The sequence below is a fragment of the Lactuca saligna genome, chromosome 4, assembly GCF_052625555.1.
Source record: "Lactuca saligna cultivar CGN05327 chromosome 4, ASM5262555v1, whole genome shotgun sequence".
NCBI classification, from domain to species: domain Eukaryota; kingdom Viridiplantae; phylum Streptophyta; class Magnoliopsida; order Asterales; family Asteraceae; genus Lactuca; species Lactuca saligna.
In genome coordinates this window covers 10,946,266-10,965,236 of record NC_136420.1, presented here as the reverse complement: position 1 = coordinate 10,965,236, position 18,971 = coordinate 10,946,266, and the positions used below count along the sequence as shown (strand labels likewise).

General features: G+C 36.5%; 1 protein-coding gene and 1 non-coding gene across 2 annotated transcripts; one reads left to right on the top strand and one right to left on the bottom strand.

The window, feature by feature from the left end:
- Positions 1–331: 331 nt before the first annotated feature.
- On the bottom strand, positions 332–438 carry LOC145044496 (small nucleolar RNA R71). Its single transcript, XR_013681444.1, has one exon. It is a non-coding gene; the product is annotated as a small nucleolar RNA R71 (small nucleolar RNA).
- A 17,414-nt stretch (positions 439–17,852) lies between these two features.
- On the top strand, positions 17,853–18,575 carry LOC145039275 (uncharacterized). Its single transcript, XM_078987347.1, has one exon. The coding sequence runs from the start codon at positions 17,853–17,855 to the stop codon at positions 18,573–18,575; it is 723 nt and encodes a 240-aa protein (XP_078843473.1).
- Positions 18,576–18,971: the final 396 nt, after the last annotated feature.

Below are 18,971 nucleotides of genomic sequence, written 5' to 3'. Positions count from 1 at the left end.
CGATACCGGCCCAGGACTTGTGCAACCCACAATTCCTGCAACTGCCACCTTTGAGCTTAAAGGTCACATACTTGTTCAACTAAAGGAGATTCCCTTCTACGGAAAAGATCACAAATATGCTTATAAACATTTGGATGAGGTCAATGATGTAGCTGATTATTTTAATGTTCCAAATGTGTCTCGCGAGACCCAGCTGCTTCGTATGCTTCTAGTTACATTCAAAGGCGCTGCAAAGGATTGCCCTAAATCATTACCTCCAGGATCTATCACTACATGGGCTAAAATGAAGGAAGTGTTCATTGATCAATTTTGTCCTCCTTCAAAGATAGCCAAATTGAAGAAAGCCATTGCCAACTTTGAACAACAAGCTGGAGAATCCTTATACGAGGCTTGGGAAAGATATAAGGGCTTACTAAGGAATTGCCCACATCACGATCTTAATAGCCAACAAGAAGTATCTATCTTTTATGATGGGGTAAATGTGACTACAAGGCAGATTCTTGACTCGCAAGGACCGCTCACAAAGAAGCCACCACCGGTGATCAAGGAATTAATAGAGGAATTCTCTAAACACTAAAGAGAATATCATAACCCACGAAATGATGTAAGTAGGGGGTGGTGAACACTGTTAACGATAGCATGGCGACAATGATGGCTAAACTAGATTGTTTAGACCGAAGGATGACTAAGATGGATCAAACAATCCATGCTATTCGGGTTGGATGTGAGAATTGTAACGGACCTCATCTCACTAAAGATTGTGATTTGGATGAGAATGGACACAAGAAATTCCAAGTATTTTATTCAAGTGGCGACAGATTTTATGATAATTAGCGGAAACCGAAGAAGGAATGACTCCCGTATGACAAGTACAAAAAGGCGAAGGAGGAGAAATACAAGCAAAAAGAACGGGGTTTCTATCGAAAGGAGTAGCCAATTATGGAAAAGAGAACTGATTTGGAAGAGATGTTCATAAGGTTTGTAGCTACATCTGAGAAGAGGCACAATGATACCGACATTGAATTGAAGGAGCAATGAGTGATGCTTAAAGATCATCAAGCTACGATGAAAGATCAACAAAATTTGCTTAAGAATCAGCAAGCCTCCATTCATAACATTGAAAAATAAATAGGTCAGCTTGAGCAATAAATCAAACAAAGAACACTCGGTGAACTTCCCAGCAATACCGAAAAAAATCCAAAAATTATGCATCTAAATGTAATAACCACTAATTTTGACAGAATTTTCACTCCTCTGACCTCTATTTAGAGGAAACCCAATAAGGAGCAAACAGAAGAGACAGATGAATGCAATTCGAGCAAACCCGAGTCGAATCGTCGATTCGGCATCATGGACTCGACGAGTCTGAGGTCTGATGAGAAAAATTGTTCTCTTTTGAAACCTTACATGCCACCTTTACCATTTCCAATCCGAGCCATATCAGATGAGCAGATTCAACAGTATAGAAGATTTATGGAGCAAGTGATGACCCTCCAAGTGAACATTCCATTTGTTGAAGCAATACTTCAAACGCCTAAGTATGCACCGTTGCTTAAAAACCTCTTCACTACTAGACAAAATATGGAAGAAGTTGCTGAAGTATTGCTGAATGAACTGCCAGAAAAGAGGGGTGATCCGGGAAGCATCTCCATATCTTGTCAATTTGGGAACATAATTTCTACTCATGCATTAACCGATTCAGGTGCAAGTATTAATCTAATGCCATATTCTTTCCTCAAGAAGCTAAATTTGCTGGAGCCAAAGCCGATTCGTATGAAGATCTATCTAGCCGAGAAGACAATAATACATTCAAAAGGAGTGTGCGAAGATCTTCTCATCAAAGTCGATAAATTTGTGTTTCCCGTGGACTTTGTAATGCTTGACATGGAAGTAGACCCTAAAGTTCCAATCAGTATTGGGAGGCTATTTTTGAATACCGCTTGTGCTATAGTTGTCACACCCCAAAACCAAGAACAGCGGAAACGTTCCGGGGTGGAGGACGTCATGTGAAGTATCATAACAGTGTAATGTAGTAAACACGCAACAACAACATCCATTGCATTAAAAGTAAAGTTTTAATACATGTGTGTTCTTTCATAATGTACAACAATAAAATGAATAATCAAAATAAGATGAGTCTTGTCTATGCTCCGTCTTCTCAAAACCTGGCCATCGTACCTGTCTAATTGGTGACCTGAGAATACAAGTTATTTTGAAAGCGAGTATCAGCCTAAAGCTGGTGAATTCATAAGTATTTAAGTGTCATTGTCTTGTTTTGGAAAGCTGTTATGAATGTCATGTAAATCTTTAAATGAAACAGTTGATATAAGTATGAAAAACCCTAGAAAATCCTATATTTCCTACTAGTATGAAATGAAGTCTTCTACCAAGACCCGAATGTTTTTCTATGAAAATGATAGTTTTTCCTTCTTTTGATGATTACAAATAGTACTTAGTCTAACTCATCGTTTATGTGAATGTATCACAAAATAAAGTAATAGGAAAAGTATAATCATGTAAGTGTTATCCTTTTGTATTAGGATTAACACGACATCGCGATTTGCGAAATGTATAACCTTTGAAAATCCGTAGAATGTGCAATTTTCCTTTGTAGCTACAGTAGGTGGGAGGAAGGGTTAGTCATGTAAAGGTACTCCTAATATAAGTATTAACCGTAGGCATCCGTGGATGTTAATCAACCTCTGTAGCGAACAGTAGGCCCAAGGAATGGTTAGTCCCGTAAAGGTACCCCTAATATAAGTAATAACCGTAGGCATCCGTAGATGTTTATCGACCACTAGTGCTAACAGGTGGGTTTCGGAATGGTTAGTCCCGTCTAGATATCCCGTTGAACTGGGATAGGCAGGACAATTTACACAGAAGGTACTAATAAATCATCCTAGTGAATCGAGGTACAAGTATCCATGTAAATGTATACAGGAAGATGTATCTACGTAAAGGTACTCATGTAAGGTACTCAGGTAATGTATTCATGTAAGGTACTCATGTAATGTATTCATGTAAGGTACTTATGTAATGTATTCATGTAAGGTACTCATGTAATGTTTAGTGTAGACTCATGAATGAACTGACTCTTATGTAATTCCTTGTAATAGGAATAATGTTATGTATCTCCTAACTATCCCTATAATAGTTAACTGGAAGGTAATTGATTGTCCAAACAGGTTTATACACCCTTGCTACACAAGAGTGTGGGAAACTGAATGAAGGATGAAAACTATAACATCAATACATATAAAAGAACATAAGTGTATAGATATAGTTTTGTTCAAGAAGGTAAAAATGGTTTGTAAGACATCTAAGAGTTTTGAACAATAATTAACAATGACTTGATGTCATTTTAATAAACATTTCAAACGTAATACTTTTGCTATCAAGGTATTTTTAAGATATAAAACCATTTCATGCATCACATTTTGTAGTATGTGAAATCTGCTGAATGAAAACACAGTTATAAATACATATGCTTGATTTAATAACATGTTGTTTTCTACTTGTATCCCCCCCCCCCATTAAAGCATTTAAAATCATTTAAAACATTGATTAAGGGGTATGAACTCACCTGTTGTGAGTGGTTCTAACGAGTATGCATGTAGGGATGAGAAGTTCCACGAATGAAGTCCCGAGACACAATAAGTCCTAAATGACATACAAGGACACATATTGACATGAATATAGTGTTTGTAACATCTATATGAAAGGAAACACCTTCCTGGACTAGGAAACACCTTGACCAAGTGTTGGAATCACATGTGATCCAACATAGGAAGGTATAAAGGCACTCACATGAGTTTACTACCATGAGTTCACAGCCCAAGGGAGTTTACGGCCGTAAACTCATGGCTACTCATGTGGGAAAGCAAGTTTGAAGGCTAGGGAATGATTTAGGGACATTAACTCTAACCTAGGATGAAAAAGACCACCTTCCTTGGAGTTTTTGAGGAGTTCACAGCCCTTATGAGTTTACTACCATAAACTCATGGCCTTTTATGTTTATGAGGGTCCTAAAGGTCATACGTAAGTATTCTAAATTCAAGCCTAAGCCTTAGGAAGTGTTTGTGGCATCAAAACACCCCTAACTTGAGTTTACGGCACATGGACCATTTGGTCATGTGTTTGCGGTCGTAAACACTCATGGGTGTTGGTATTTTGATTGTTTTGGGTCCTAGACACATCAAGGTAAAGTGTTATGCTAGTCTCTTGGCTTAATGAAGACATTTGGGGCATTTTGACACCTTAAATGGAGTTCACAGCCAAAGAACATCCTTAGCCGTGAACTCACTTTCAACCCTTGATTCTTAATGTTTTGGATGTCTAAACAAGCTATGGTTAGTCTCAAGGTTCATTTCCAAGGTTTGGAGGGACATTGGGCACACTTTGACCCTTATAAAAGAGTTTACTCTCCAAGTGTTCTTGGGCGGTAAACTCTCAAATCTTGGGGTTTTGATCCGATTGTGATGTTATTAAGCACAATCTAAGCTATATAATACAGCTAGATGGAAGTACTCACGATTTGGGATGAAAACCCGAAGATCCGTGAGAGAGAATTCGGCTTTTCTCTAGTTGGAAATGTAACTAATGAATAAATATGGTTCAGAATCCTATATATAGTCCTGGGATTTTTGGTAGAAAATATTTTATTCACGAAATGAACTCTAATATCATAGAGTTTTGGAATAATAGTGTTGCACAAAACCATAGTGCATCCACTCTCCTGATATCTCTTTAAGTGTAAATCCTGAAAACTATCGAACTTATACCCAAAAGTCTGGACTTCACTGTAATTGTTCTAACTTCTATTGACTTGATATGGTTTGTTCAGAATGGAAACTTTGGGTTGTCACAATAGTCGATGTGTGCGAATCTACACTAACACTAAGGGTAGGGAATGATTTAGTGGTGTTTAAAGCGAAACAAGAGAAAAAGAATGAAGGGATGAAAAACAGAGAAGTTTCCTTAGTGGACTTGGATGATGAAGTGTTAGAAAGAGAGCTTGCGCTTTTACAAGAAGAAAATCCAAAAAAAAATTCTATTACCTTCTGAAGGAAATTTCGATGCTGGAGATGATTTAAAGGAGATAGAAAGGTTGCTAGATGAAGCTGATTCAAAAGAAACAACAACAATTGTGGAAACCTCACAGACTCGCCGAGTAGCATCGACTGACTCGACGAGTCCAATCGAGAAACTTGAAAATCGCGAAGATCTTGTCTTACTGCTTACGAGTTCCCTTTCTGGATTTGATGTGCACACTTCTCCTGATCCTTTGGAAAGTCCAATAGAAGAGGCTGAAATTGATGAAAATTTTAACTTCCAACACGCACAATTGGCTTACCTTGACAAGATGATGAAAGAAGAAGCAATTCAACTTGACAAGAGAGTACGTTTGGGAGAAAAGGAGAATTCAAGGGCTTGGAATGACGACGTGAATAACTCATCCATTGATTCACTCATGGTTAATGGAGAGATCGAGTCAAATACACTTAAAAGAACCAAACCTCGAGCCCGAGTTTCTACTAATTGTGAAGTGTTTACATTTGAACCACCAGATTCTTTAGAAGGTGACGAAAGTAAGGAAGACTCCTTCATAGGGGTGTAAATGAGCCGAGCCGAGCCCGAACATACATAAGCTCGGCTCGAGCTCGTTTGATTGTATGTTGGCTCGAGCTCGAGCTCGGCTCGTTTCGAGCCCAATTTCAAAGCTCGTGCTCGGCTCGTAGGAAAAATAAGAAGCTCGAGCTCGGCTCGGGCTCGGCTCGTTTAGTTTGTCATGCGAGCCTAAATGAGCTTAGGCTCGACTCGAGCTCGTTTATGGTTTTGGGACTCGTTTAATTTATTATCATATATTCAAGGGAATAATCCAAATTCTAACTTCAAAACAGACATTCATAGATTCTCCATTTGCATTGATTTAATGTCTAAAATATAACCAAATAAAAGAACATAAAGAGTAAAAGCTCAAATTACAAAAATAGTAGTTAAACTCCTAATTATTGAACGACTAGAAATAGAAAAATCTTCCTTTATGCAACTTCACTCCTCAGATACACAAAACCTGCAAAATGCACAAAGGAATCATTTTTTGAAATATTTTTCAGATTAAGAATTTGTTGTTTAACACATCTAATTACCTTCAATTACTTTGTGTTCACCTCAGGCAGTAAAACCTCAATAGGAAACTCCTCCTTCTACAAAATAAAAAGGTTGACAATTAATAATTTAAACTATTAAAATAACAATTATAATGTGGTTTTGATTTTTCTTCAAATATACCTTTAATTTTTTCTTGACTCCATGAACTTGCCTAATCCAATCTCCTCCGCAAATCAACATTTGTACCGTGTCGGACCCCAATGAAGCTCGATATGGATCAATAACTCTACCGCCGGCACTAAAAGTTGCTTCAGATGCAACCGTAGAAATTGGGATTGCAAGTACATCTCTAGCCATCAATGATAAAACATGGTACTTTAACTTATGCACATTCCACCACTCTAAAGCATTAAATGATTCCATTCCTGTTTGTCCTTTCTCCCTATAAACACCTTCTTCTAAATACATATCAAGCTCTGACTTTTCTGGTCTCTCCAAATCTGTAGTCTTTATGAACTCTCCAAATGCCTCCCATTAGCTATGGCCTCCCTCATCTTAGTAGCAAACGGTTGCTCAGTACTTAGTATCCAATTAGCTATGGCCTCCCTCATCTTGTTTTCATCATATTTTGTATCCGGTCCGATCAATGGTGGCACAAAATCCACATCACACCCACTAGGCTGAAAATTTAGTATTTGTTGGTTTTTTAGCGATTGTTTATGGGGGATGCAGCTGTTTAGGTGTCTTTTATATGATGATGTAGGACCTGAACCAGTAATAGCCAACCTTGACTTACAATGTTTGCATTCGGCTTTTTTCTTACCATCCCGGAGTGTAACTACAACAAAGTCGTCCCATACTTTTGATGTTTTTTTCCGTTTTCTCGTTAATTGTACTTCATCTTCACCAGTTTCGTTATTTTTTTCTCTCACACTTTCATTTTCATTAGGGATTTGACTAGTTGTTTCTTCATTTGGAGTGGTTGTGTGATCCATACCATGTACTAATTGTGATGACGAATTATCAATCCCAACACCTGTTTCAACCCCCATTCCTTTGTTTGGACTTAATAGGTTTGTTGTAGACCCTCCATCATCCATTGAATCTTCATAAGAAAACAATACAAATCATAGATACATCAATTTGAAATAATATTTATGCAACAATAAACAACTCAGTGGAACACCATGAACACCAACAAGTACACATAATATTTATGCAAAAGTAAATAACTCAATGTGATTTGAAAAATATGTGTGTCATTTTCTAGCATTTGGTCAAACATTAGGGTCAAAAATGTGAATTGAAAACATCCAACATGCAATCAAGTTGCAATTTCCAAACAAGTGAATTAATATGATTACAAACAGGTACCTTTTGATTTGAGGAGTGCCGATTTTAATTACAAAAATTGACAAACAGGTTATTTGCTTAGTGCTTACAATCGATTCATTCAATCACATTACTGATACCAATCGATTCAATATAAACTGTGATGGAATGAAATATTATTAATACCTCTTGGCTGTTGAGTGTTGTCTGTTGAGAACGAGATGGATTCGGGAGGGAAACGTTGACCTCAGACCGTCGTATACTCAATCAGTCAATTGATACATCCACTGGATTCGGAAATCAATTGTTACGTACTTACAATCGATCGTTAATTGGAAATCATGAATTAATTATCATCGCCCTAGATGGTAAATGTGTAATGGCATGTTCGACCGTCTTAGGCTCGTAGTTGTAGGGTATATGCCGTATGCGTGTGTGGAGTAAGGGGAATGTCGGCAAAGGCGGTTGGTTTGCTTTCAATTCATATAAAGATTAAAGAAATTAAGGAAACATATTATTAATAATATAAATATATAATATAAGGAGTGAAAAATATATTTATATTATAATTTATATAGGCTCGTTTAAGCTCGCGAGCCCTAGTCGAGCTCGGTTTAAAAGCTCGGGCTCGAGCTCGTTTAATAAATGAGCCCCGAATAAAGCTCAGGCTCGGCTCAGGCTCGTTTAAATCGAGTTCGAGTCGAACTTTTAACGAGTCGATTCCGAGTAGCTCACGAGTAGCTCGGCTCACTTACACCCCTACTCCTTTATATCAAGTGATGATGAAGTGGCAACTGTACGGGAAATCAAGATTGACAAAGAAGGAGTACAAAAGATGGGTCCAAAGAACGGGGTGAAGAAGAAGAAGGTTGGGAAACGGATCTATTATGATATAGAAGAAAATGCCACGAGGAAAAAGAAAGAAGAATTGTGTTGGGCATATAAAACAAAAGATTAAGCGTGAATTCCCGATGGAGGACAACGAAGAAACGTAGAGCGGGAAGGAGTCCAACTAACGACTCCTCAAAAAGAAGAGCTTAACGGGAAGCAACCCATTGTTAGAGTTTGCTTTCTTTTAACTTTTCTTTGTTTTTTTTATTTTTCGTTTTAGGATTTTATATATTTTCATCTTCTTAATTGTTCAAAATGATTACTTGAGGGCAAGCATGGTCTGAGTGTAAGGTGGGTTGGATATATTTTTTTAAGCAGAAATTAAAATTATATCAAATTTATAGAAATATATATTAATTTTTCAAAACTAACGAGTGACTCAGTGAGTTGGGTGACTTACTCGACGAGTTGACTCAAAAGTCGGAATCGAAAAATCGCGACCAGACTCGCCGAATCGGTTTATTTTTACTGAAAAAATTATATCTGTAAAATCAGGGCTTTTTACTCTAATTGGTAACAATTCCACACCCATCCAGCTGACACTCGACGTGCGCCTCCCTATTTCTCCCTCTCTTTCTCTCTATTTCTCTATCAAGCAAGAAAGCTACTCAATTTCTTCTTTATTTCTGTAAAAGATTTGATTTTTAGGAGTTTGGAAGTGTTAATTGGTAAGAAAACCCGGTTTTGAAGTTTTAGAATTTATACGGTTTTGATTTTGACCCAATTAGAATGTTATGGGCGGAATTTATTATACTACTATGCTCTAAATACATCCATGGACAAACCCTTGCAGTAAATTTTGATTTTTAAGGATGAAATTTGACAGACTCGTCAACAGACTCGCGCAGTTCATACGACTCGTCGAGTCGGTCTACGGACTCAGCGAATCATGTCTGATGCAGTTCAGTTTTTATTTTCTAATTGTTATGTTTGTTTCTGGTTGTTTGTGTTACTCGTTTATGCAGGAACATGTTTTCACGTGGTCAGAGCTCAAGAGGAAGCCAAGGGGATTTTCCTTGTTTGAATTTTCCAACAATCGCGTCCAATTCTACGATGACTAAGTGGAAGAAGAAGCTTGCAGAAATCCGGATAAAGGAAATTTGTGTCCCCAATGTGATTGATTGGGAATGGCTGGGGAGAGTTCGTTACGAAGAGGAGTTGGCTCCTTATTTAGTCAAGACATTTGTGCATAATGGGGAGTCCATCACGTGTGATGGGTGGAGTCGTATCTTTCGTATCCAAGAGCCGGTCTATCAAGAGTTATGCTTGGAATTTTTCTCCACAATACATTTTTGGGCTGGGGACGATTACTATACCCCGAGAATATTACTTTTTGTCTTGGGGGCGAGGTTTGTCATTGTTCCATGGTGGCATTATCTTGGAGGTTGGGAATTTATGACCTACAATTGATATACACGGATGCATTTTGTACTTTCTTGGAGCATTGCCACAAAGTATTCCCGGATGGGGTCACAAGCACAAGTTGGTGGAACATTATTGCCAACAAAGTCTACATTCCCAAATCAGCTCAAGAAGGGAGCATACGATCACCTACGCATCACCTTATTCACCGCCTTATTTCAAATACCATTAATCAAAGAAAAGATGATGACAAGGTTTCTAACCTTGATGTGTTTTATCTTTGGAGCATCATTACACCCAACACCTTTTGCAACATTTCATGGTGCGTGGCTTCATATTTAGCTGAAGGGGCGGTCAAGGACCGCAAAACTTCAAAAATTAATGGTGTCATGTTTGTGACATGTTATCCCCACTCTTATGGGTTGATGACTCGTGGTGCTTGGAACTTAATGATAGTGGTTCCGACCCCTCCCTTTAATCCTATTCTTTTTTGAAGGGCTAGAATTATTGAGGATTATGGAGGGGGACATTATTCTATTCCTGATGATGATGTTGTGATAGGACTCGAGGAGCCGGGTAGGAGAGTTAGGCAAAGACGCGGGCAAGCACCTCCCGATCCACCGGTTATTCTGGTGGAGGATGAAATACCCTCGGAATGGTTTAATGTTGAAGGAAGACAATATCAAGATGATTTGGGAAGGGGCGTGAATTTTGCCAATCGGTCCTTTATCCAAATGTTCAACCACTTCAACATCCAACATGTGGATAGGGGCTAATATCCTTATATACCGACTTGGGAGGAGAGGATGAGAGCAAGGCAAGGAGGAGCCGGTTGGAGTTTAGGATCGACTTGATCCTGGTGCTGCTTCAATTGCCAAAGCGACATATCGCCTTTCGCCGCCTGAGATGAAAGAGTTGTCCTCACAACTCCATGAGTTATTGGGCAAGGAATTTATTCGACCTAGTTGCTCCCCATGGGGAGCATCGATCCTTTTTTTCAAGAATAAGGATGGTTCGTACCAGATGTGCATTGAGTATCGGCAGTTGAACAAGTTGGCAGTGAAGAACCGTTACCCACTGTCGATGATTGATGACCTTTTTGACTAGTTACAAGGAGCGTCTTTGTTCTCCAATATTTATTTGATGTTAGGCTACCATCAAATAAGGGTTAGAGAGGATAACACTCAAAAGATGGCTTTTCGTACTCGTTATGTTTATTATGAGTTTGAGGTGATGCATTTTAGGCGCACCGACATCATTCATGGATCTTATGAACCGGGTTTGCAGATCGATGTTGGATCGATCGATGATCATTTTTATTGATGTTATCTTCGTATATTATAACACCAATGATCAACATTAGAGCACCTTCGTAAGATTCTTGGGGTTTTGCGGATGGAGGGGTTGTATGCCAAGTTCTCCAAGTGTGAGTTCTAGTTGTGTGAGGTTCAGTTTTTGGGTCATCTCAACAACCAAGAGGTATTATGGTCGATCCATCCAAGATTGAGGCGTTGATTTAGTAGGAGGTTCTGAGATCTCCATCGGGGATACAAAGTTGTCTTGGGTTGGATGGGTACTATAGGAGATTTATTCGAGATTTCTCCAAGATTCTAGTTCCTCTTACCAGGTTAAACAGGAAGGATGTCACTTTTCATTGGGGGTCTGCAACATGTGGCTTTTGAGATCCTACGACAGAGATTATACGAGGCACCGATTCTAGCACTCCCCGAGGGATTTGATGAATTTGTGCTATATTGTAACTCATCAAATTTAGGCATGTGTGTCGTCTTATTGTAAAGGGGTCATGTAATAGCTTACGCTTCGTGGCAGTTGAATCCCCATGAGGAGAATTATCCCACTCATGATCTTGAGTTGGGGTAGTGGTTTTCGCTTTCAAGATTTGGCGTCATTATCTATATGGAGTTCGTGGTACTATTTACATGAATCACAAGAGTTTGAGGTGTTCCCTGGATTAGCTAAATCTAAATATGATGCAATGTGGGTGGCTTGATGTGTTCAATGATTACGATTGTGAGATCTTATATCACCCAGGGAAGGACCGCGTATTGGCTAATGCTTTGAGTTGCAAGACAACTGGTACTCCTATTCGAGACCTATGTTTGAGGATGACCATCATTTAACCACTTCTGGATATGATCAAAGAGGCTCACGCTGAAGGGTTTAAGAGGGAGAACTGGAAGAAGGAGAAGACCATGGGTTATATCTTGAGAATTAATGGCCACATCAAACGATTTCTCAATCAATTCAATACAATTTCATATTGACAGAATGATGATCAAGATAAGAACTTACCTGGTGGAAAATGATGTTGATCTCATGGTCCTCACTGTCTTATGATCAATGATTCACCAAGATGATGCACTCTTATGATGGAAAATATTAGGATTCTTAGGATGTTATTATGGAGAGAAAGATGAAGTATCATCCATTTCTTTACAATCTGATCACATATATGTGTAGTGCATCTCTTGGGAAATCCATATTAGGTCCCTTGTGTCTTTGTTATTACAATTAATCCCATCAATTAATGTAAGACATAAATTTGGGACCTAATTAGTCATATAGGCAAAACTTAAGGTATAAATAGTAATTATAGCTTGTGAACCTAAGTAATTACATAAATGGTCCAAGGACATATATAATTGGATTATTTTCCAACATTCTCCCACTTGGCCTTGATAAGATTTATGTATAAGTTCTAATTATTTATCTAGCCCAGTTAGCTTCATCGAAAAACCGCATAATTATATCAAAGCAAATAGATACAATTTGATAAGTCATTTTGACTCGGGACCCCATCGATCATACTTTGATACTTCTTAAAGGGCATAAGGATTAAATAAAGCCAAAATGTCATTTAACTTATGGATTTTTCGTTTGTCTATAAGATAACTTAGTGTGAACAAAATAATAATAGACAAAAACTAATTGTTATGGGAACACATGTTAGGGAGAATCTTAACCATCGAAACTTATGATGAAAACGATATGCAATATGCAATTTTATGTAAGGTCTTCTCTTGGACCAATTATGACGACATTTCGTTTGAAGTTTTTGTAAACGGATACGCAAGCATATATATTCGAAATTCATATGTCTGATACAAATACTTTATTCCTCCAAAATTCCCTTATATTTAATCATTAGGTATTGACACAAAACTTATTTTCACTCGAATTTTTACTATTCAAAAGACATAAGACTGTGGAATTATTTCGGTCATTTCTTAATGGCCTTTAAGTAGAGTTTTCAATTATGAGTCATTTAATTAGTTTTCTCAACAACATTATATGACACGTCTTAGAATGTATTTGCAACATGTTCTATCATTATTATTGAAATACTCTTCGGTTATCATTATGACTCCTCCACAAAATAGGCCTTATTGATAACATAACAGTATATTCAACTTTAACTTGATATTAATAACAAAATCTACAATGGTCAGTGTGAGTAAGGAAGAGTATTTTTTTCAAGCATCATTAATTCCTCCGGCTCAACTTGAGGTATATTACTTGGTGTCCCGGTAGGTTCTAATATGAATCGTATAGCTGAGTGGAAACCAATTTTGGATAAGCTGAAAAAAAAACTCTCAATTTGGAAGGCGAAAAATCTTAGCTTTGGTGGTAGAGTCACTCTTGCTAAAGCTGTACTTGGAAGTCTTCCCACATACTTCTTGTCCATATTCGATGCCCCCACCGGGGTCATCAAAGCCATGGAAAAAATTCGTAGGAAATTTATTTGGGGAGGCCTTACATGTAAAAATAGCATTCACTGGGTGGCTTGGGATAAATTGACAGCTCCAAAATCAGTTGGTGGTATGGGTATCGGTTTAATCCATTCTTTAAACCTGACATTACTAACTAAATGGCTATGGCGGTTAAAAAAATGAGCCCCACTCCTTTTGGGTATTGATCATCACTGGAATTCACAAACTGATGGGAGAGTCTAACCGCTTGCGCACTAGAAACCCTTGGAGTAGTGTATGGAATAACATTGTAAAAAGTAGAAATAAGTTGGAGAAGATCACTATTCCCTTCGAAGACGTAATGCGTTATGATGAGAACAATGGCTCTTGGGTATCTTCCTTTGTTAAAGATGGTGAGTTCTATATAGCTTCTCTTCGAGATAGAATTGAAAGGGCCTCCTTTCCTGTCAATGACGGGAACTTCCCATGGTTTCGTTTAATTCCAAAAAAAAGTCCTAGGCTTTGTTTGGAGAGCGAAGCAAAATCGAATTCCTTCAGCGGTGGCTCTCAAAAACAGAGGAATTGATTTAGCATCAACGATTTGTGATGTATGTAAAACTGCAGACGAAACGGGTGGTCATATCCTTGTTTCATGCACAATTGCAAGGTCAGTACTACAATCTATTCTGCATTGGTGTGGGCTCCCGGTGAATGAATATCAGTCAGTACAGAACATCATCGATTATGCTTCCAATTGGGATAACTGTCCCAAAAGGAAGGACATTCTAACTATGATATTATTCGGAGCCTTATGGTCCTTGTGGAAAGCCCGGAATGATCGAGTATTTAAAAAGGTTGATGTGAGTGCGGAGAGGATTGTGGCTGCTACAAAGTCCTTAACGTATGTTTGGGTGAAACATAGAGGAGATAAAAGTAGTATAGATTGGAATTCATGGGTCTTATCACCTCTTCTTTGTATTTGATCTACTGTATGCAAACAACCTATCTAGCTACTTGCTAGTAGGTAGATTTTCTTTCTTTATTAATAATATTGCCGGTTCAAAAAAATCATAATTTATGATGAAATTGTTGTACTCATACTTTATCTAGTATAGAGATCACTGACGAGATGATATTTGATTTCGCTATAAATATTAGGAGTGACAACAAGAGCGACAATGATTTATAGGAAATTTTCTTTCTTTAGGTATATCATGACTACAATTTCCAAAACAAGAATCACTTTCATTTAAAACTTTAAGGGAAATAATTATTTTTAGTGGACTGTCTAGGCCATCTTAATCTACTTAACATTTATTAAGTTTATTGACTTTCAATATCAAACTCTTAAGTGGGAAAATGAATGTGATATTTTATTTCCCTCCATGCTTGTTGCACTTATCATTATGATGTATTGATTATAGATTTAAGTCTTTACGTGGCATGTTAGTCGAAATGGACATATTTATTTTAAGTGTGCCTTTACGAACCTCTTGAGTTTGAGCCTTAATATTCTAATCACCCCCATTGATGATGGGCTTCTTAAGAGGTAACCACATCTTATCTTAATTATACTAGTATGAAAAATAGGTAATTTAATTCAATATCACAGTGAATATTCTGAATATCCAATAACGAAACAGTTTATGGTCATTTGGTTAAGTTTTTATTAATGATGGATAATCTATTTATAACTTCGGATAGACATCCTTACACCCAAATACTTTACAAAATCAATGTTTCTATAAGAGATGTAGAGAGTCAACATGAATGTAGTTATCCATAAATATAGAGATAGATACTCTCATACTGGGTGTATTTGACAACAACCTAATGTTCTTTATGATAATTAATGAAAGAATATAGATGTTGACCATTACTTGTGTGTCAATCTCAAGATTCACCTAGCTTATTCTATGTAGTCACTCTTGGCTTTCGTTAAAATCAGAATTTTAATTTTAGCCTTGACATACATAAAAAAAAACATAGGTGATTGAGACTTCATATTGATTAGGTTTAACACAAAGGTATGTCAGTCGAACATTTTTATTTAAGCATTGTAACTTTTTTATTAAAAATTGTTTATCATAGATAAAATTTGAATAAATCTAAAATTTAAACAAACAAAGATATATGTGTATTTTTAGGTTAAATGATATCTGAAGATGTTTGAAGATTTTGGTCCACGTCTGTACCAAGAAGAGGACGTACAGACATTTTTAAATCTACAGTCCTCAAAAAAACAAATAGTCTGCGACGTCAAATGTTTGTGTGTAGTCTGCACAACACAGACAAAAAAGATCAAGAATATCTGCAAACAAAAAACAAAAACAATGCCTAATACTTTGAGGTCCAATGGTATTTGAGGTTGATGATTTGCGGAATATGTTTTCTAATATATTTTTTGGAGTATTTGGGAGTTATTTATTATTGTGATGGAGGAAGTTATAGTCGATGGAAAAAGTTTTATACATACGGGAAGTGTTTAGTGTGTATATATATATATATATATATATATATATATATATATATATATATATATATATATATATATATATATATATATATATATATATATATATATATATATATATATATATATATATATATTAAAAAATGAATCTTCAAGGTATTTGTGATATCCATTGGTTTTTGTAAAGTATTATGTTAGTATTATCAAGTTATATATGTGATATTTTTTTTTCTTTCGAACGCTTGAATATTTATTTAAAAAAAAAATTAGCAAAAAGCTAACAATATTACAGAGGAATAGACAATATGGGGTTTAACCACCACGAATTTCAACTAATATTAAACATTTTATTACGATTAGGGAATTAATTATAAGAATAACCCATCAAGCAAGCGATCAACCAATAAAATCCATCTAAAATTTTGATCGTTAAAAAATATCAATCCAGAAATTCCAAAAAAAAAAAAAAACCACCACATAATCATGATGATCAATTCCAAGCCCAAGCGTTTACACTTAGAAATCCGAATCGAGTTGATCCATTGAATGACATCTTCAATGTCAACAAAATTCGAAAAATAGAGTTCATACCATCTACCCATAAATCTCTCACAACTTGACAGCTGACACGAAATAAAGAGATGTACTACATCTTCCAGGACAACATTACATATACCACACACCATCGAAGGAATGAATGTCAATCCCTTTAGTGCCAAGGTTTAGCTGTATTGGAAACTGGTTCAATTGATCTAAGACCCAAGTAAAATATGTTATAACTCTACCTTTTTAAAAAATTGTTCAACGATATATTTCCGAACCTCCGGAACCATAAAATCAATTTTCATTCCAAAGTTTCATACCCACCTATCCCAGTCGGACGTGAAATGTGTTTCACGAGGCATCTCCTCCGGCTGTTGAATTTGAGCAAGCAACTTTCCACAAAAAAAAAAAAAAAAAAAAAAAAAAAAAAAAAAAAAAAAAAAAAAGGTTTACTCCAAGCCCAATTCATTTGTGACACCATTCCACCACATCTGTTAAATATTTCAATCTTTAATATATTCCAGTAAAAACAATCTAGCAAAGTCGTAGTGAGACAGTGAGTGACCTTAAAGACTTCGGTGGATTGGTCTTGGAATTGTTAATTTATAAATTCTCATTTAGCCCATTTAGCATTTGGTTTTGGTTTGTATCCCGAACGTTTTTCATGATCGATATATACTAATCAAATAATTGTTCCACTTGATCTTCAACTCTTTATTATATTTATATATAAATTAAATAGCTAATATAAAATATGTGTCAAGCACTAGTTTTATTTTAAGAATATGAAAACACTTAAACCCCTATTATATTATATTCATACACATCTTCCACTATTACTATTCAACAGCTTATACACACCCATCTAACACTTATTATATGTTGGTGATTTAATCACCAAATATATTTTAATGTGATGGATTTAACAAGTGTTTCAAGAATAGTATTTTAGTTATAATACAAGTTAGGAGGTGTGGGAGTGCACACTTGTATTTACTGAACATTGTTAGTACCGAACGCTGATCTACTGTGTCAAGTCGGGGATTAATTCCGAACGCACACTTGTCATTCTTTAAAGATGCAAATTCAAGGATTAATTCGTATTTTTTCAAAGTTGAAAACTGTTCTCGTTTTATCCGTTGTGTGGATAAGTCCGGGAAACATATAACTTCGTTGAAACACAGAAAACTGATAGGACGCTTTTCTTCTTCATTCTCTCTCAAAATTGATTCCGTGTTTTGTGCCTAAAATCAGAATCGTTTCTTCAGGAATTATCCTAGTTTCGATTTCGTGATACCCAAGGCAATTAGGGCCGAAATATCAAACAAGGAAAGTGTATCAGACGATTCCTGTTTGTGATCCAGATTTCCTATAACCCAATTTCGAAATTCCCCAACAATCTTGTTTGATATTTTCGTTTTCTGGAAAAGATGGCTGACAATTCATTGAAAGACATGAATACTTCGTTTGGCAAATTGGAGAAATTTCAGGGCCAAGATTTCAGACGTTGGCAAAAGAAGATGCACTTCTGGTTGACTACTTTGAAAGTTGTTTATGTTCTCTCTACTCCAAAACCAAAAGAGGTTGAAGATGCAAGTCTGGAACAAATAAGAAGGAGAAGCAAATGGGAGAATGACAACTACATCTGCCTTGGTCACATTCTTAATGGTATGTGTGATTCCCTCTGTGACACTCATCAAAACATTGAAACTGCAAGTGAATTATGGAACACACTTGAAGCAAAATATATTGCAGAAGATGCTTCAAGTAAAAAGTTCATTGTTTTTGATTTCAACAATTATAAAATGGTTGATTCTCGATCTGTAATGGAACAATATAATGAAATCCTACGAATTTATGGTCAATTCAAACAACACAACATGTCCATGGATGAATCCTTTGTTGTTTCAAGTGTGATTGATAAACTTCCACCTTCATGGAAGGATTTCAAACACCATCTGAAACATAGAAAGGAAGAAATAAGTTTGATTCAACTTGGGAGTCATTTGAAAATCGAAGAAGGACTTCGTGATCAAGAGAATGACAAAGGAACTGGAAAGGGAAAATCTGATTTTGGACAGCCCCAAGTTCATATGGCTGAATGTGATAAAGAAGACAATTCTAATCACAAGGGCAAGAGTAAAAAAATGTAAATATGAGGGTCACAACAAGAAGTCCAACAAAAAGTACAAGGATTCCAAGGAACTTGTGTGTTGGAGATGGCATCTGAAAGGGCATATGAAACGTGACTGTCAGGTGAAACTTGGAAATAAAGGTGCAAGTGGTAGTGGAAAAGATGGTGCTGGTGGTGGTAGTGGATCTCATGACCAATCTGCAACCAAAGGTCAAATTTCTATTGATCTTGTAAGTTCAGTATTCAATGTTATGCTACTAACTCCAGAAGTTTGTTTTGTACAGGGGGTTGATACAAATTCATGGTGGCTTGATACCTGTTCTACACATCACGTGTGTAATGATGAACGGTGGTTCACAAAGTTGAACATAGTAAATAAAGGTTCTGTCTTACATATGGCAGATGAAGGATCAAA

What these genes read in the sequence shown, in the direction of transcription:
- LOC145039275 (XM_078987347.1), top strand. Translation starts at nt 17,853, where the DNA reads ATGGCTGACAATTCATTGAAAGACATGAATACTTCGTTTGGCAAATTG.